A 20,000-nucleotide genomic window follows, 5' to 3' on the forward strand; every position below is an offset into this window, starting at 1 on the left:
TTCTGCAAATATTTTCAATCTTCTAGCTTAAAAATTTTAAATCTGACCGCAAGGATCATTTTGAGAAAAAGCATTGAAACCAAATATGATATAAGTTCTAGATCCGATTTCTGGGTCTGGCAACGTTCAAATAAACGATAAAATTTTTCTGCCACGTGGCAACCTCTGTGCATAACAGCTGTTTAATTCTTTGATAATTTAATTCTCCTGTATTTCTACTGGAACACAATAACTTGTGATAAAGAAAGTAACGATGGCTGCGGCAACAAAATTGTATAAAAAATACTGCATCGTCCTAAGGCAAATGCAGCAACACCGCGCCATTGGTAAGTGTTCACTAATAAATTCATGTTTCACTCTCCATGCGGCGCATTTATGTAATGCCGGTGGTATTTACTGCCATTGGATATTTGTCAACTTGTGAATGAAAATAGTAATATGTAAATGTATGTTATTGACAGCAAGCAGTAGCGCCAGTGCTTCGTTGAAATCACGAAACGAACTATTTAATCAGGAGCAAAGACGCCAGCGGGATGCCATCGGCCGCGTTGAGAAGATCGAAGTGCGTTATCTGGGATTGCCCGAGGATGTGACGTTGGTGATGAACAACCAGATATCAACGCCATACAATTGCGCACAACATTTGAGCGAGGGACATTGCAAAAGGTCCGCACTGGCGCTGATTGACGGCAGTGTACCCTGGGATATGCACAGACCACTGCAGGAGTCCTGCACGTTGCAGCTCCTAAATTTTAATGTGACGGAGCCACACGTTGTCAACAAGTGAGAGTGTGCTACATATAGAACTGATCAGTTAATTGAATATATTCAATTTTATGTACTAGAGCCTTTTGGCGCACCTGCAGTTTTATGCTGGGCGCTGCTTTACAACGATCCTTCAAGGACGAAGCGAATCTACAGCTGCACAGTTTTCCTGGCCCAAATAGTAAGTCATAGTCTAGGCTTTCTCTCGACAATCATTAACCTACCATTCTTTTTAGTCAAATCCGGTAGTTTTGTACACGACATTGTTCTTGGCGCTCAAAACTGGGTACCAACTAAAGCAGAAATGCGGGCGATTTCGGCTGAAATGGTCAAACTGGCAGCACAAGACCTGAAAATTGAGCGCTTGGAAGTGGACCAAGAGCTGGCTAAAGAAATGTTCAAGGACTCACATTATAAAAGCGAGCAATTGCCCAGTATTGCACAACAAAACCAGAGCCGTGTGACTCTTTACCGCTTGGGCGAGCACATTGATATTTCACGTGGTCCTATGGTGGCATCTACCCGGTTCCTGGGCAAATGCACCATTTCTGCGGCACATAAGATTGCGAACGAAGGATCGTCAGACGCATACTATCGATTGCAAGGCGTAGCTTTGCCAACCGGGTTTTCATTGAACCACTTTGCTTATGGCCTATTAGAACAGCGTTCGCAGAAATTGGTAAGTAAGCGTTGACTGCTATTAGTATCCCATAACCTAAAAAACTGAGGGAAATTTCTATATTCTATATACCCAAATGAGAGTACTCTTTCGAACTGAAATCTTTTATACTGATTCACTTTATTGGATATTACAGAATTCTGCCCGTTTGCCCAATGAACCATTTGAGGAACAACAACAAATGCAGTTATCTTAAATCTAAAAAAAAACTTAAGAATTTTCCATTAACACGAGGTTCTTAAATATATAAGGCTAGTATCTAGTAATTGTTACAACACATATAAATCATTAAAGATCAATTTCTTACACTAAATGGGCTTAAAGTCGGACTCTTATCAGCTAAAATACAATTTTAATTTTAATAATTGTAACTTTAATGAAATACATACACATATTTAGATTCTAATTTATGTATTTTCTGTACATAAATGGCTTATGCACAACAATTTCCATTTCTATTATTTCTGAAATAAAATAGTATCTCTCATGCAAGTCCATTAATACATATTTATATATCAATTAGTTTCGTTTCCAACAATGTGTATTTGTGTTTTGTTCTATTTGACTGTACAAGTGGATAAGTTTAAATAATAGGTGAAATTTCAGTCAAATTATATTTTGTTTGTAATTGACTTTAAGCTTGTATTTTTCATTGAGATTCCCTACACATTGTCGCAATTCAAGGTGCATCTAATATGAGCCAAAGCTTTTGAATATACCTTCTAAATCATGCTCGTAGAGAGCAATAACTAACATTATTGCACCGCCCAAGAAAATACCTAAGATCTGAATAAATATACTCTTTGGATCACGCGCCAGTTCTGGATAATGAGCAACGCTCATTGTGGGTACCAAATCCGCAAAGGCAATGTATAAAAAGGAACCGGCTGTCGTCGCATAGATCCATTGCGTCATGCCATCCCCGATACCGACCAGTAACAAGCCAATGGACATTCCCACAAAGCTCAGCACCGAGCTGACTATGTTCATGTAAACTGCCCGACGTATGGAGACTCCAGTCTGCAAGAGCAACGCAAAGTCACCAAGTTCATGGGGTAGTTCATGGCACAGGACGGCAATAGCTGTGGCTAGTCCCGCTACGGGATCACTGGCGAAGGCGGCTCCGATGGCAAGTCCATCGGTGAGATTGTGCAATCCATCCCCAATGATGACCATGAATGCGATCGGTGTCAATGGAGCATCTGGCGACTTCTTGTCAAGTTTCTTTTCATTCAGCATGACACTCAACTCACGTGGAGGAGAAGCAGGTGCCTCCTGTGTTGATTGTGTCCTCTCCGAATGGCTGTGACTATGACTATGACCATGACCATGACCATGTCCATGTCCATGTCCGTGCTTATCGCCCTTCAGCAGTGGAATAATGTTCTCCAACATAAACATAAAGAGCGCTGCTAAAAAGGCACATCCGCACAAGAGCGCGGCCTCATTACTGTGCTTGTGGGTATTATCGGCTGCCGTCAGTTTCAGAGTATCCATTGCATGCTCGTGTTTCTCCTCTTTAAAGAGCGCATGCGGGAGTAAGTGCATAAATGCATCTCCGGCCAATGTGCCCACCGCAATGGCGACCAGAAACTTGAGGATTTCCTGATAGGCGACCGTCTTCATAAGTGGCACCAGCAGGATTCCAAGCAGTCCGCAGGCTTGAATGGAAACATTTACAACTTGCCGGAACTTTAAATGAAAAGACCCTTACCTGAGAGCACAAACATTGAGATGGTGGCGTAAATCCAGGCTGTGGAGTTAGCAGAGGTTATTTGATGTTACAAATCGATGTTATTCTCTATAAACTTACCATACCAAATCTTGTCTTTCTTTTCATCATGATCATTATGTGGTTGTGCCGGCTGTCTGCAAACTCCATTGTCGATCTGTGAGAGGAGGGCGGGGCAGAGCTTCAGAAATGCATTAGGCGTGATAAGCACACTGTTGATGAACTCGTTGTACTCCTCTTCCGAATTATGATTGCCTGTCTTAGCTATCCGTTCATACAGTGAATCTGTGTGCAGATCATCGTGATTTACAATCAAAGAGAGCAGTGACTTTGGTGAAAGACACAAGGCTGCAGGCGTTCGTTTACCGTCTGCGGAAACTGTAAGAAAGAGGTGTGTCAATATTGGATACTTGGAACCTTCTATAGTTCAGCTATAGTCGACTTATCAACACTCATCAAGAGTCTACAAGTTTCAACCGTCTCTCTATCTTTATGGCTCGTTATATGTCAGTTAACAGAGGCATTAGCGGTAATCCTAGAATGTGGCCAATAACAAACTGAACATGTTATTCAGATTTTCTTTTCCGCATCCATATTATAAACGAGTGTAGCAAATAGAACGACATATAAAGATCACCTCATACTGACTACTTCCGTACTTGCATACTCATAAACCAAATTCCTTTGTTTCGAAAGTGCTAAATACAATTGTAATATTGTATGTATTTACTGCCTAAATTCGCAGATAGTTTATGTCAATAGTTAGCTCAGGTTTTCCTAGAATTAGGAACTGGCTTGATTTGGTATTGGGAAATCATTTAGGAATTGATAAAACGTGTGTGATAATCCACATTTAGCTTCCATATTGCAATATTATATTATGTGGATGACAACACAATATAATTGATAAGCTGCTATAAGTTGTCGCATTTGCCTTGCACTTGAAGTAGCCAATTGAGGGCAATATCGCCATCCGTCCCCAGTCTCCATGTATGCATGTACGAGTAGAACGACAAAGAAGGAACAAGACACTTAATTGGGTTTTGTGGAAATCTGCCTGAGGCATAGCAATAGCAAAGAAAGGTGAACACCATGACAATACAATAGTAGTACAATAGTTTTTAAGAAAATAAAGATAGTAGCGTAGAGGCCAATTTATAATTGTCATTTTAGCATCAATTTACTCGTTTTGTTCCCTCATTCCCTTGGCATTTTATACATACTTATTTCTCCAACGGGTGATTTTAAATATATATAAAACTAATATGTCTGCCTATCTCAACTGCACTAACTGTATTTATCTTGACAATCGTTGGAGCAAAACAATCTTCTTATCACTGTTTCAACAGGACTTAAGTATATTCTTTGGGCGATCTGTTTTCGGGCTAAAGTTGAGGATTTCGTTTGAAGACAAATTCGTCCCACGAGTGATTTTGTAATTACACATGTGAACTTGTTTAGTTTAAGTCAGTTATAGTAAGTCAAACGTAATTTAATGTTATATTCAATAATTTCCAGTTGTTTTTGTTTTTTATTTTATTTGTCAGTAACTATTGTTTCTAGTTTAATTATTACGACTGAATTATTGGGACTGAAGCACTCAATTATAAGTCTAATTACTTGCAGCTTCAGGAAGTATTAAATAAATAATAGTGTGAACATTTTGGTCATAAGTGCACACACATTGTTTTTCTTGAAAATCGTCGATTTCTGCAATTTTCTTTATTGAAAGTCTAAATGAATGAGCCTGACCTTACGGATTTTTAAAAACTTTGACGTTCTTTTTCATAAGTTTGACAGAATATTCCTAGTGAACCTACTAAATTAAGTAAATTTTTACTGCATTGATGTTAGTTAACCTATTTACTAACTTTTCGGAGTGAAGCTCCACATAAAATTTGTCTTTTTTATATTTTATCAGATACGCATCTATTTCAATGTCCGATTTAAATGCATGTAGGTGATTTTGTACCGCCAAAGTAATTTCAATTCAAAATCTTGTGCAATATACACATATGTATGTAAATATAATGTTCATATCTTAGCTGCACTAAGCTTATCTGAATAATCGCATAAGCAAAACAGTTTTATCATGATGTAAACAGGTTTTAAGTATATTATATTGGTCTATCATTTCATAAGATTATATTCTTGGAATAAAGATATATCTGGAATGTCAAAGCACACATAATCAATGTATATCAACTTACCACTGCTCTCCCGCGTATGCCGATGCTTGGGATCATGCATTTCGCGAAATTCATCAGATCTGGAAATATTGCTGGGCTTAGTGTTGTTGACTGGATTGTTCTCCAAGTTATGGCTGGACAGTTGAACCTCAACGGGGTGTTCAATATTGCCAGACTGTATATCCACTATTTTCTCGTTGGAGTAATTGTAACCCTGGGGTCGGTGCTCCTCAATGTTGTGCGAAGCATCGAAATTTATGTTCCCCAGCCCTAAGCTGTGCATTAAATGTTCAAGACCCTAATTAAAAAAATAATAAAACAATAGTTATTTTATTTACAATTACTTTAATCATTTAAATATGGGCATTTAAACAGAATGGTCAACTACTGCCAAAAATTATGTGATCAAACTTTTACTCAAATAAAATTTCTAGTTACATATTTTAATGTCTCTGCCAACAGCTAATAAACTTTTATTTGAGTTATAAAGAATACAATCATTATTAATGGTTATTTAAAGACTTGATTTAATCACATTTAATAATTATTTGTGATTAATATTAATTAAAATTGAGTACTGTTTTTATTTTATTAATCTGTTATAAGAGTTTTTGAAATTTTTTTGAATAAAAGTCCTTCAAGACTTTGAAGACTTTTATTTTTGAGAGATAAAATAAAAGTCTTTAAAGACTTTTATAATTTGAAAACTTTTAAATAAGAGTCTTTGTCAATATCTCCGCTTGTAATCAAGATAACAATTTCAAAATTACAACAGTAAAATCTAAAATATTTCTATAAACTTTTTAAGTTTATACATTAATCTTATTTAATTTTTTAAGCAACATTGTTAAATTTATAAAATAGTTTAGATAACCTGATACATTTTCTTGAATATATTATTTTTTAATCTCGTATGCGAAAAGGCATTCTTTAATAGGACTAACAATATATAATTAAGGATAGGAGTTAAGTTCTAAGTTCTTTCTAGTGAATTTGTAAACGTATTCAAATATTATTATTTTTTTTTTGATTCAAAAAATATTTTTCTGTTTTTCCAACTACATACTTCAGTACTTTTTTTTATGTTATAGGGGATAATTTTTCCATGGTTGGTGCAGATAAAAGGGAACCAATTGTTGTATTATTTTATTTTATTCATCAAAAAAGACTTGGAAGACTTACAATAGACTAGTAAAATAAAAATAAAAATAATAATAATTTTAAATGTTTTTTTTTTTTAATAAAAGTAACTATTAATTTGTATTTATAAAATCAAAGTCCTTATATAGCCATTAAAAGTGATATTTTTGGATATTCCTTATAACAGTTTTGGTCCCTGCTTTAAGCTTCATTAGTGTTTTCTTATCTTTTTATAATATTAAATATTACAATACCATATCTTTAATTTTGAAAGTCAAATTTGTTAAAGATCGGGCAAATGTATAGAAAAATTTTATTTATTCAAAACCTCAATAAAAAGCTATATTAATTCTCTTTAATAGGCCTTTAGGCCCCGTTTTTCTATGTCTATTTAAGGGGTTTGAAAACAATATCAGAGATATTTTGACGTAAAGTGTTAAGAAATTAATATCAAATTTGAATATATCTCTTTGATAAAATTTAAGGAGACGGTGAAAAACCGGCCCTTATTATGTTTTGTAGAATTTTTAATTTTTATTTATAGCTAAACTCGACTTTCATGTTCTACGTTCACAACCACATGCTTATTGCTGTCATCATGAAAACCAATACTCGATTAAACCCATTTTTTGCCCTAAACATAGAGCTATTAAATCACAAAAAAAACGAGGGAGAAATTTATATTTTGTACTTTTGCGACCGTGGGGCATTTTCCATTACATGTTGAAGTATCTCCTCAGGATTGACCCATTTTAAGGAGGTTTTTGATGCTCTAAGTTCTTTGGCAATCAATTTAATTGGCACCTGCTAATATTTGCCACATTTGTTCAGGTGTAAAAGCAGATCTATATACTTAAAGCGGCGGCGCTTGTGCCTGGTCACGTGTTAAACGTAGACGAGCGAAAATCCCACAGATAATTACTTGATTTACTTGTCACCGAACAAAACAATTATATTTACATACATCGCGATGTATGATTATTAGTATGCATGCCTCCACGTACATATTAATTGATGACAATTGGATTGGGGTTGGGAACAAATCTAATTGTCTTGACAGCGGCTGTCTATTCACGAGGGCGTGTGGGCGTGTGCTCCGTCTGTCAATAGATGACGGCTACCGGTTGTAAGCCTCTAACAAGGAGGAATCCCAATCCAACTGCCAATTACTTGCACACTCATTACTTCATTTAATTTCGAAATAAACTCCTAGATGTGGTTGGGGAACCATTTCGGTAAATTAAACAAACACGCGCTCCATCCATAAAATGAACAAAGAAAACAAAATAAAACTATAGAGAATCAGAAAGGTAACAACGATACGGTTTATAATGAGACCGATTCCATTGAACCTGCCAAGGTTTTACTTTCATTCAGCATACGACTGCTCTATGCCAAGAACTCGCAATGTGCCATTGAAATCGGGTACTCGTCATCATATGTATTTTCAGTTACCGGGACACGCGTCGGTCTATCAATTGAGATGGGGATCGAAGCTTAGACATACTTAATGTTAGTTAACATGCCGCATGCGTTCCGAGCTTAAACAAAAATTTCAGTAGCCCGTCATTTAAATGTACGGACGAATTGCGTAGTGTCGCCGGAGACGTTTACGCACGGGTAATGCAAATTGGACTGGTCTGCATAGTTTACGAGTATATGGCGGGTGTTTGCATTCCCATAAAGCATTCAAGCATTCACATATCAGTCCATACACGTACATATATGTACGAGAGTATGTATGATAAAATATGGTCAACGACTGTTGCCTCACTTGTTTATTTACATACATATAGTAAGTAAAATTATGAAATGTGACCGTGAAAGCACAAATTCACAAACTAAGCATAAAAGTGAAAATGCTTTCTCTTATTTTATTTTATCTTAAAAAAGAATTACATATCATTTAACTTCCAATAGATCTCACTTAAATATGTTCTTATTGATTTTGAATACATTTTTAAAGTTTAATTTAATTTAGAGCCGAATTGGTTGATTTTTAAATTACCATTATTTAATTAATGTATCGATTAAAATTGTATAAGTGGTTTCTTTACTGTCAAATAATGAAAATTTATGTCATAGGCCAACAAGCTTAAAAATATTTATTAAATTGCAAACTAACCAATACAATATTTAAATTAAGTCCAATCCGTGCTTTAACTTAACGAATGTTTACAGGGTATGTGGTATAAGGTGAGTCGACTTGTTCTAGAGCTTGATCTTTTTGAAATAGCATTTATCTCGATAATTTCACCTATTTTGTGCCGTAATCTTTTCATCAAAACTCATATATCACATAATGCAAAGTATGTCGGGATTATAGTATTACATATATCTGCCCCTCTAAATCCAGATCAGATCTCTTTAACCAGCGCCATCTTCGTTCATCCATCGTAGTCCCCATTTGTATTTACAGACAGATGTACAAAGAGCGAGTGTATTGCAATGTTTGCGCTCTACACGAGATAAAAGCACGTCAAGATTTTGATTAAATTTATGACAAAGTTAACGCTAAGACGACATCAACTGCGTCTGACTAAATAATGGTGCGACTTGACGTCCGCCGCCAATAATAAAATGTTGTGCGTATCATAGTATGAACATAAAGATTACTAACTACTTATTAGGACTGTTAACTTTGTCCATTGTGGATCCGTTTCTTAAGTTAAATCTTGTTTGTTTGCTTTTGCAAAAGGAGGCCTCAAATTGTCTGTTTCTTTCAGAACCATAGTTGTCGTAAATATTAGGGAAACTTAAAATAATTTTGTGTGATTGGACATGTAGTCCAAATGTACAAATATTGCAAATCATTAGGCTGAACGATATTTGGGCAATTAAAAAAAACATTTGTCAAATGCTGACAAACATTTTTTAAAGTTTGGGGCCAACGAAGCGCGAGTTTTTACTGAGGGTTGTTTAAACTTAACTTAACTAAATATTTGAGAATAGAATAGTATTTACCTCAAAGCTAATGGTATCTCCACTGCCGTACTTTCGGAATATCTGCGTCACATAACGATTATATTCCGTGGATGCGTTTGTCATAGTCAACCAAACCGAACCGATGAGCAAGTAGATTGCGACTTCTTTGACCGCCATATCAAATGGTTATCCAAATAAGTTCGATAAACTATAAACTAAGCTTTCTTTACTCTCAACTAGACACACAAGTTTTTGGCAGCTTTTCGTATATAATTCACGCCTCTATGATCATTCCCGCTAATTTAAAGCGGACTGATACCGATGCTGATCCCGTTTGACGGTCTTTAATCGACCGTTTCGCGTAGCCGCCGTTTTTATACTGATCGCTAGTCGAGTCGCCTTCTCGCTACACGGTTTACTCGTCAAAGTTTTAATTGTTTATCACTTGCTGAAGCTTAAATAAGCTTAGCAAAGCTTTTCTCGCCAGTTTACAATCGGCTTAGATATAGATAAGATAAGAGCTTTGGCCTTTTTATATTTCAATATTTTTTATTTACTTTTTTATAGAAAATATTTCGATTCACACAAGTATAAAAATTACATCAATAATATATTCTTAATTAATTAATATCTGAAAACTTAAATGTTTCATTAAATGTATATCTATTAAAATATATATTTATTTGTATAAAGATGTCTCTTGTATGCTTGGGTATTGTGCTTAAGCGCTGAGGAACTGATATTTAAATATACAAAAATATTACATTATACACGTTAATATTATTGACTTGTGTACAATCAGTTGAAATTAATTGTATGTAAATATTTACACTAACATTTATTCTGATTGGAAAATTCCCATTGTGCTTTTTACTTAGAACGTATTATCCTAATTGCTAAGCTTAGTTGTTGCGAATTGACTTACATAGACATCAAAATAATTGAGGCCTAGACTAATTAGAATATATTTATTCGTACATCGAACATGAAGGCACACTTGAGTTAACCAAACTTAGTCGAACTTCTCCTGATTTGGCATACATATGAAGAACTTGGAGCACCACATGTTGATTGCCTGTGATGTGTCGGCCAGCCACTGAACCGGGTTGTGTATCGTTAGATAGTAGATGGGAATGCCGGAGAGTATGATGACAGTGCCAACGCCGACCTCGGTGGGAGATTGAGAGATAGACGAGATCACCAGGAAGAGGCAAACAATGAGATAGATAATAGGTAGGGCAAGATTGACGCGAATGGGTCTCTCCGCCTTAGGCTGTTTATACCGCAACCACATGAGACCAGCTACGGAAAATAGGGTGAAGAGTGCTTCCACGAAGCTCACATAGTTGATGAGCACGTAAATGTCCTTAATGAATAACAACAGTAGCGTAATTACACACTGTGAAATGAAAGAGAACGATAAGATTAGTTTTAATTTAAAGAGAATCGCTGGCACATTCATACCAGAAATATCAATGACGGCACCGGGGTCAGACAATTGATGTTTATCAGGGAGATGGCTGCTGGCAGGTGTCCGTTGCGTGCTCCAACGAAGAACAGTCGAGATGAGGTAAAGATGGCGCCATTGAGAGAGCCGAATGTTGAGCATGCCACTGCAATGGGCATTATCCAGGACAAGAAGCCGAGCATTTTATCGCCAAAGGTCACAGCCACCGCCTCAGACGAAAGAATTTCATCAGTGGAGAGCACCGAAAAGTATGCTACATTAGTCACCATATAAATGACCGTGACTACCGGCATCGATATGCAAATGGCACGCGGCAAATTGCGGTATGGATCTTTCAGCTCCTCTGTCACGAAATTTAAATAATTCCAGCCCGAGTATGAAAATAATCCACTGTAGAATGCCAATGCAATGAATCCGACATCCGTAAGGCCCCCGCTAAATGGCTGCTCCCAGTGCTCGGTGTTTCCATCTGCCAGATACCAGACTCCAGCCCCGACAATAACCATCAAGGCGACAACCTTGGTCCCTGTAAAGATGTCCGTCACTCGAGTAACCCATTTCACATTGTAGCAGTTGATCACAGTCAGCACGCCTGTTAAAAAAATTTAAGTTTGAGGATTCAGTCTCTTTAACTCTCTCTGAAACACTTACATATCATTGCAGCCGCCAGGAGCTGTACGGCCTCCATTGGTGCCTCGCAGGAGGGCCAAAATGGTTTTAGGAGATACTGTGCGAACGTGAGGGCCGTTATCGCATTTCCCGTTGGAACTAGAACCAGCAACGCCACCCAAAGATAAAGAAAAGCGGGCAGCGGTCCAAAGGCGGTTCCTATGTAGGCATAATCTCCGCCAGATTTTGGTATCATTGTGCCTGTTAAGACAAAGGATTCATGCAGAGTTGATAAGTGAAAAACATATAGAGTTAATTGCATTTCTACTTATTTATTTGTTGTCGAACTATATACCACTGACAAAATATAAATGTAAATTAAGAATTAAAATAAAACTATTTAAATCCAATTAATATTTCAAGTTGCAAATTTATCTTTAAAAGTAAATTGTCTGGGATTATTTAAAATTAAAATGAAAGGATTGGCCCAACATTCATTGCAAGCATTTGGAAAAACACAAATGTAAAATACATTTCTTTTTTTTCATAAATAAAAGAGAACGAGGCGATTTCTCTTATTAAATAATCGCATATATAACCACAGAGCCACTTATCTATTCTACTCGGCATTTGTTTTAATAAGCTTCTTATCTTCTATTAAAAGAACTTATACCATAATGGTTAAGGTGATTGACTCTATATTTCTCTTGCGTTCTGACTGAGACCGCCTTTAACTACCACATTTGTACCTTGGATATTTATTTCATTTTAAAACATTACACAATTAACCAGAGGTTTCATTTTAAAAATCACGCCATTTTGCAACGTTCGATAAAACAACTGACAGTGCATACCATTCAAAGTTAAAAACTAGGTGGCTTTCAAAAATGTAAAATGGGAAATTTAATATTAAAGTGAATAGATTACGTTAACGGAAATTTTCCGGACAAGTCATTACTCAAAAGGATAAAATAAATTTTTTCATTGGAGCTACATTAAAAACTAATCGGAAAGGCTATAGCCGAGACCGATCTTGATGCGATTGAGTTTGATGATAGATATTAATAATTGAAAACGTAATTAACCTAAAATAAAATCTGCGTGGGGTTTATAGAAGCCTGTGGTCCAAATTTGGTTATTCTAAAGGGAGTTTTTTTTTTAGAGGTATAGAACTTCGAAACGAAATAAAACACAAGAAAATCGTTTTAATGTCGATCAATATGGCTTTATTGGAAGAATAATTTTTACCAATAATGTTTAAATGTGATTTCCGGCATGTGGCCGCCGCGGCTGGCTCGAATATAGCCAAGTCTAGAGGTCCAATTTACAAGCAATAACGCGACGAATGTTGGCTTCCAAGTCCCCTTACGTTTGTGGTTTGTTGGCGTAGACGAGCGACTTCACATATCACCAAAGAAAATAATCCAATAGTGTCAAATCACACGATCTTGGTGGCCAATTAACAGGTCCATTCCGCGAAATTATGCTCTCATCGAATGTTTCCTTAATAAATCGATTGTGATGTGCTCTGTGTGGCATGTAGCACCGTCTTGTTGGAATCATATGTCATCCACATTCATGCCATCCAATTCGGGATCAAAATAGTCGGTTATCATGGCTCTATACCGGTTTCCATTAACGGTAACTGATTTCTCCATCATCGTTTCGGAAGAAGTATGGCCCAATGACTCCACTAGCCCACAGAGCACACCAAACAGTCAGTTTTTGTGGATGTAATGGCATCTCAAAGGTCTCATGTGGATTATCTTAACTCCAAATGCGGCAATTTTGCTTGTTGACGTAGCCATTCAACCAATAATGAGCCTCATCACTGAACAAAACTTTGCGATGAAAATCAGCATCGAGATCAATCTTATTTTCGGCCTTAAACCTTGAAAAAGCTGGATCTTGTAAGGTCGTAAGCCAAAATCTTCCATAAAGTTGATGGACAAAGCTCCAATTGCCGTGCACGGTGGCGAATCGATTCATTCGGGTCCTCTTCAACACTTTGCTCTCAGCGGCAATTGTTTCTTCGGTGCGCACTGTTCGACGTCTCTGCGGATGCGTATTATCACATGATTAGCCGAAATAATTGCTCTGATGGACGATAATGTCGACCATAAAATGGAAGGAGCTTGCGGTAAGCTTTGCGAACTGAACCATTATTTTCGAAATAAATTTGCACAATTTGCAAGCGTTGTTCTTTTGTCAACCTGTTCATGATAATATGGCAAACCAAACTGAACATAAATGACATAAGAGTTGCCAAATTTTACAAAAAAAATTCCAGCTTTATCTCTACTCGAAAAACCAGCCTACCAACCGTTAAAATATCTTATCTTATAGTCTCCGAGATCTTTTTATTCATGCGGTCGAATAGACGGACGCGGCTGTTGATACCGATAAAGAATATATGTTTACACCTTGTAGGGTCAGAGAAGCCATCCTTTACTTATTGTTTTAAGAAACGGGTAAAATAAATTGGAATGGATAGGCTATGTGCCACAAGTACCCTTTGCTTTATGTTTATTTAAGTGAAGTCAGAGAGACGAGTGAGCTTACAAAAAAAAAAAAATGCATGCCGTCGATTTTTTTTATTTACTGCTCGCACATTTGGATTGATCCATGACTCGAAAGATGGTTTTTGCTGAAGATGTTGTTGTTGTAATCGTGATTAAAAGCTTCATGGTAGGGTAATTTAAATGGTCAAATGAAGAAGTCATTAATTCAAAACAAAATTCTTGAAACAGCTGGACAAAGATTTAAAGATACAGACTCGCTCATATAGTTCCATTCCTGTTCGCCATGATCATGTACCAAAAGCTTAAATACTCATATTTGGATTTAGATAAGTACTTAAAGATTCTATAAGTATTCAATAATAAATAAAAAATATATGAATTAATTTGCGCTTTAGATATTTTTTTATAAGCTCCAACCAAATTAGCTCTACACGAGGTCAAAATACGACTCGAGCTGTATATATTGCTTGTGGACTTCCGCACCCTTCGTCCCTATCGTAGAGTTAAAGAGTTCACTGAAAACTTAAGAGACCTTTTTCTAGAGCATTCAAACTGTAGAAAAAAAAAGTCGGGGATGAGACCAGCTGCAAGGGTTCAAGGTAAGACTTGTGAGACGCTAAACCAAAGACAAAAATATGCTATACTCGCGGACTTGGAATCAGTGTAGTCCAGGAATGTCAATTAGGGTATTTATCCACAATTTCTGTATTTTTATAATTGACGCGAGAAATCGCAGAAAAAATTTTAAGTTTAAACTGTGTTATTTTAGCTTTGGAAAAATTGCTTGCACCATTCCAAAATGTCCTGGCATCACTTTTAATCCATAGTTGCTTGCAACTTGCCCCAGGTCCGCGGTCGAGACGTTTTGACGTACTGCTGACTGTACAGCTCGTACAGAGGCTGCAAGGCTTCGGTTTTAATTTGTTACATGCTTTTGAAATTTCTTAACAAAATTCTGCTGAGTACTAAATAATAAATAATCAACGATCAATTCCTGAGTGATTTACGTCGCTTAAGTGATTCCTAACCGACACAAGTTCAAGCATTGGTACTGAAATAAGAGAAGTCTATTCGCACACAAGAAGTGAAAACGGTTACATTATGAGCCCAACAGATAAGAGCAAGTTTATAAAGGTCCTTAAGACAGCTTCTAGATGGAGGTTATCGTGGTACTAGATTTTCTAGCACTATATTATTAATTGCCTGACGAAACCGATAGAAACACCATTAAAGAAGCTGACTGTGCTTTAAAGTCAAGGTACTAAGAGTATTTAGTGGAACACAAGGTACGACAGGAATTACATTGCGAATAAAAATAGAACTATTGTTTAAATAAAACACCGCCAATGGCTTTCAAAATAATAATGAATATTTTGTCTCGACTTTTCATTTCACTAAGACTCCTGCTCGTTCTTTCTCGCTCTTATACTGATCAAAATATGCATATCCTTCATTTGGTTGGATTTACCTCCTTATAGATGTTATATTCATTCTACCCTGCTTTGCCCATTTTTAAAGGAAACTTAATACTATAATAGCAAGAATCATCCTTAAAAATCTTTAAGCTTATTAAAGCTTTACTTTCAAAATTATTAATACAGCGTTCTTAGACTCTCAATTGTTGTCAGCACTGTTTGGAACGGCCTCAATAAACTGCAAAGTGTTACACCCTTTGCTGACTGTGTGGAATATGCATAAAATAAACGAGGTCGTGAATTATTTACACAGATGTTACACATGTGCATATTAAAATATTAAAAAATAAAAAATGTAATTATAAAAATGCTGTCGTCAGCAGTAGATTGACAACTGTTCATATAAACAACTCACCCAATTCTGCATAGCATAGGGCTCCCACCATGCTCAGAACTCCGCATAGAACCCAGACGATCAAAGATTGACCGATTGATCCGGAATACATAAGAACGCCCTTGGGACTCACGAAAATGCCGGAGCCAACGATGACACCCACAATTATAGCAACGCCGTCGAGCAAACCGATTTGTTTCTTTAACTTAACCCCCGATCCTTGGCTGGAGGTATCCGAGGAGTCGTTGCTACGGGCACGTGCTTTTCCACCTTCGGCTGATTCTGCTGGCACATCGAACACCTGGCGGGGAATGAGCGTGTCGCCCGCTTGAATTCGCGTCATTTTGTCGACTCTGGCTCTTCAACGAATCCGGAATTAAAAATAAAACTTTTATAGAGCACTCCTTTGGTTAAAAGCTTTTATAATTGTGATGTATTATGACTTATGACAAGTTGACTTTATCAGTTCACTCTCACTGACCGCGTGGATGTGGATCGTATTCAAAAGTTTCAAACACAATTTTGGTTTTACTTTGCGACCACATGCTCTTCTATTAAACTTTGATTATGTTCTCTTACATATGTACGTATGTATGAATAATCACTAGTACACGTGGTTGCTGATTCACTTGTGAAAAAGAGTTCGCTAGCTCAAGAGGGGCATCTTCACTTTCCACGAACGCGAGTTCTCGTTTTGGAAATAGAAAATGTTATCGCGTTGGCGCTTTCCCGATCGACCACACTTTATACGCTCCAAATTCGAACTAAGTTGAGCACGTAAATGTACCTCCCTTTATGCGTTGTGGTGCGACTGCTTTTGCCAGCTGCACGTTTAACTTTGGCTTTGCTTTGCTTTGCTTGTGCTGTTTTATTTTTATGAGGTGCAGAGCTCTCTCTTTTACTCACGCTCGCCCGCTCTCTTTGTCGTTTAGTGCTATACGCATTCGCTCTTTGCTTCCGAGTTCATATGCCTGCCATAAATACTCTAATAAACTTTACCTTCCGCCCTAAATTGACCGATACCTGAGAACCTGCAATGAAAATAACAAATGGTTTGTTAGAGTGCAGACGTCTCTTAGAACTCTCTGCTCTCTCACAACCCAAAAAAACTCCCGCCTTTGCGAACTTTGTCTGATGCAAGAATTGAACACATTTCTTCAGTATATACATATTTCTTTTTAGCAAAGTCTGTATGTACATATGTATGTACACTTGTATGTTTATCTGCCGCAACTCGAAGCATACATATTTACATACATTTGTACATTCATACTACAACTTCATCATCTGGCAATAGCAAAGCACGTGCGCCGTTCTAGTTTGTTCTTTGTTTTTAGTTTAAGAGAACGCGCAGTTGAAGCGCTCTGAGAATGCTGAACATCATTGTAATAATGCTTTTGGACTGAGGTAAGCTCTTCTGTCAACAAATGTATATATGTATGTAAACTTGTGTAAAATAATACGAGTATGTTGTGTACATAAATATGTACATATGAATACATTAACATATAAACATGTAAAAATGTATGTTATTTATAGTCATTGACCTATCGAGTGTCTTGTGTGGTTTTTGGTAGACTTACTTAAAACCTGTATTATGTGTATTAAATTATTTAAAATAAGTGTGTTTAATTGTCAACTTAAATTAGAGAGATTAAAATTGACATTGCATTTGAAAGACGTTAAGCTAATGACGTTTAACATCGTATAAATAACATGTGCCAGGGAAATTGTTAACTTTGGATTTCATTCAAAAACTATTATCATTTAATTGACAAAAGTGACACCTGTTTAAAATGTTATATTCGAATGAGCAGCGCTTGACTTTATTTTTAGTGCGTCTTAAACATTCGACAAGGTACTTATCGCCTATTATCAATTCTTTCTCAATTTCATTTTCACTTCAATTCGAGTGCCTAATAAATTAATAAAGTGTCAATTACCGATTTTATTGCACTACGATTTATAAAACCGCTGCGAACTAGTTTTGTCGTTTAACCGAAGACAAATATGAAGCAATACTAAATTAAGGCATTTCGCATTAATCATAAATAAATAGTAATGTTTCTAGGTAATGAGTATCTTAGTATCTTGACTATTATCAATTGGGGAATTCTTTTGATCAATAAATGATTTGTAAATTAATGTTTTTATTTTAAAGAATAGTATTTAGAAAAAATAACCAATTGACAATGTTTCTTATCATTGAAAAGTTCTGAAATGTGATACATTTCGAACGTCTTATTTGGGCTCCTTAAATAATCTATTTATATTTACTTGAGTGCCGTATTGTAATATACATGATAAATAATCGGTTAATTTATTCTACCTATTTACTTTATAACAGTATTCAGCTGATTCTTATTTCACACAATTTAGCGACGCCTTTGAACTAATTCGATTCATAAAAGCTTTAGAAATTAACTAAGACTTATTCAAAAAAATCTCCTATACTATACATACATTATCTCAAACATACAAATTCATATGTTCATGTATTTTTATTTGTTAGTGAAACTTGTGAGGCTTTTGTGAAACACTTAAGCGCATTATTATCAACTAAAACACATTTATTTTGTATATTATTCGCGAACTACGAGTATATATGTGTTTTAATCTCTGTGTTGAGATTCATACATACATACATACATACTCTTATAACTAAATCACTGTTGTCGTGGGGATCACTGGGCGCGTGTATGTGACATTTCAAACTGTGATAATTCAATTGTGCGATGATCGTAATCCCAATGAACTTTTAGTGCTAACTGTATGCAATACATATGCAAACACATTTACATATATACACATTCATACATATGTGAGCAGGCAAACATCTATGTATATAATATATATATTGTAATGCATAGAACGAACGGTAGCGCCTAGGTTTTATAGTGGCCTGAGATTTTGATTGTCAACTAAAATGTAGACTCTTGTTGTTGTTGTGTTGTTGTTGGTCTGATAATCTAATTGTAAAAGTCGGCAAAGAGACGCACGCATTCACAAACACTCATACATGTTTTTGTATCTGTACATGTATGTGTATCTGTATCTGTGCTGTGGGTTGTTTTTGTCGTTGATTAACTGTGGTTTTTGACTTTTATTGTGATTCGTGTTTGTGCTTTTGGTTTTTAGGTTTGCGCCCTACTCATATACCCGAAATATGATGGATCACTTCCATATGCAATTTTCATTAATATTTCTAAGTTGCTTGCTTAATGTCACGAGTTTTTTTTTTTTTTTTTTAGCAAACAAATAAATTTATGGTATACATAGAGTATGTCAAGTATCTGCATTGACAAAAAAAATAAAACAAACGGATATGTTCGCTAAAAATAGTTAAGCTGACTGGATATTGTTTACCTAGCTTGCCCATAACAAAATCCGAAAAACAATAATAAACGATGAAAATGTATCTTTTTTTTTGTACTAATTTTTCAGAGCCTGGGATTAAAACTGTAATTGAAACCGAAAACCAATATTAACCAATTGCAATTTGTAAAAGTAACCGAACCAAACTTATTATTATAGCGAGCCCGAAAATATTTAACCGAAATAGCCGTTTAGTAATAAATACATTTCAACACAAATAATAACTAATTTATCAAATTCTTTCATCTATTTATCGCAGACGTCAATTGTTGCAGGAACATTCCGGACTCCTTTTATTGTCAAAGTGGTTCTAGTCCTTATGCTTATACATACTAATATACATATATATATTTATATATATATACATATATATGGCTCGCGCTTAACAGTCTCATAAATTTAACAAAATTCGGAATTGTCGCCGGCACAGAACCGTAACGCACGGTTGGAAAACCCGAACGGAACTGATTGTGATTTTAAGTGATGCACAAGGCACAGACACTGCACTGGGAGAATCAAATACGAAGAGCTTTAATAAAATGAAAACAAAAAAATTAACAAATTTCATATATGTAATTGTCTAGTATCGTGAGTGTAGGTTAGAGCTTGCGGAAGTGTGTGTCAGGAACTATCCCTAAATATAACATTAAAGTTAGTTTGTAACATTTGTAGAAGAACAATGAATATCGTAATACACACCGTCTCTCAATAGCTTTACACGCATGTCCAACTCCAGAGAGGGAAAGTCACCCTAAGAGTGCAGTTTGCAGTTTTACTCTCTCACACA

General features: G+C 36.0%; 3 protein-coding genes across 3 annotated transcripts; 1 reads left to right on the forward strand and 2 right to left on the reverse strand.

The window, feature by feature from the left end:
• Positions 1-148: 148 nt before the first annotated feature.
• On the forward strand, positions 149-1,653 carry LOC117789260 (39S ribosomal protein L39, mitochondrial). Its single transcript, XM_034628371.1, has 5 exons — positions 149-326; positions 462-783; positions 846-946; positions 1,002-1,444; positions 1,581-1,653. Exons 1-5 carry the CDS (start codon positions 254-256, stop codon positions 1,638-1,640), a joined length of 999 nt encoding a protein of 332 aa, XP_034484262.1. The 5' UTR covers positions 149-253; the 3' UTR covers positions 1,641-1,653.
• LOC117789256 (zinc transporter ZIP5) lies at positions 1,543-9,800 on the reverse strand. Its single transcript, XM_034628368.1, has 5 exons — positions 9,470-9,800; positions 5,387-5,663; positions 3,258-3,554; positions 3,159-3,197; positions 1,543-3,105 (listed from the first exon to the last, which is right to left on the reverse strand). Exons 1-5 carry the CDS (start codon positions 9,605-9,607, stop codon positions 2,135-2,137), a joined length of 1,722 nt encoding a protein of 573 aa, XP_034484259.1. The 5' UTR covers positions 9,608-9,800; the 3' UTR covers positions 1,543-2,134.
• Positions 9,801-10,099: 299 nt separating this feature from the next.
• On the reverse strand, positions 10,100-19,657 carry LOC117789257 (Y+L amino acid transporter 2). Its single transcript, XM_034628369.1, has 5 exons — positions 19,618-19,657; positions 15,860-16,869; positions 11,550-11,768; positions 10,895-11,490; positions 10,100-10,829 (listed from the first exon to the last, which is right to left on the reverse strand). The coding sequence occupies exons 2-5, from the start codon at positions 16,179-16,181 to the stop codon at positions 10,443-10,445; spliced, it is 1,524 nt and encodes a 507-aa protein (XP_034484260.1). The 5' UTR covers positions 16,182-16,869; positions 19,618-19,657; the 3' UTR covers positions 10,100-10,442.
• Positions 19,658-20,000: the final 343 nt, after the last annotated feature.

Source organism: Drosophila innubila, assembly GCF_004354385.1.
Source record: "Drosophila innubila isolate TH190305 chromosome 3L unlocalized genomic scaffold, UK_Dinn_1.0 0_D_3L, whole genome shotgun sequence".
Classification (NCBI taxonomy): domain Eukaryota; kingdom Metazoa; phylum Arthropoda; class Insecta; order Diptera; family Drosophilidae; genus Drosophila; species Drosophila innubila.

What these genes read in the sequence shown, in the direction of transcription:
- LOC117789257 (XM_034628369.1), bottom strand. Translation starts at nt 16,181, where the DNA reads ATGACGCGAATTCAAGCGGGCGACACGCTCATTCCCCGCCAGGTGTTC. An exon ending in CCTGGCGGCTGCAATGATAT is followed by an intron (nt 11,491 to 11,549) that starts GTAAGTGTTTCA and finishes TTTTTTTAACAG; the next exon opens with GCGTGCTGACTGTGATCAAC. An exon ending in TGCCGTCATTGATATTTCTG is followed by an intron (nt 10,830 to 10,894) that starts GTATGAATGTGC and finishes TTCATTTCACAG; the next exon opens with TGTGTAATTACGCTACTGTT.
- LOC117789256 (XM_034628368.1), bottom strand. Translation starts at nt 9,607, where the DNA reads ATGGCGGTCAAAGAAGTCGCAATCTACTTGCTCATCGGTTCGGTTTGG. An exon ending in GAAAGACAAGATTTGGTATG is followed by an intron (nt 3,198 to 3,257) that starts GTAAGTTTATAG and finishes CTAACTCCACAG; the next exon opens with CCTGGATTTACGCCACCATC. An exon ending in CTCAATGTTTGTGCTCTCAG is followed by an intron (nt 3,106 to 3,158) that starts GTAAGGGTCTTT and finishes TTTCCATTCAAG; the next exon opens with CCTGCGGACTGCTTGGAATC.
- LOC117789260 (XM_034628371.1), top strand. Translation starts at nt 254, where the DNA reads ATGGCTGCGGCAACAAAATTGTATAAAAAATACTGCATCGTCCTAAGG. An exon ending in GAGCCACACGTTGTCAACAA is followed by an intron (nt 784 to 845) that starts GTGAGAGTGTGC and finishes TTTATGTACTAG; the next exon opens with AGCCTTTTGGCGCACCTGCA. An exon ending in CAGTTTTCCTGGCCCAAATA is followed by an intron (nt 947 to 1,001) that starts GTAAGTCATAGT and finishes CATTCTTTTTAG; the next exon opens with TCAAATCCGGTAGTTTTGTA.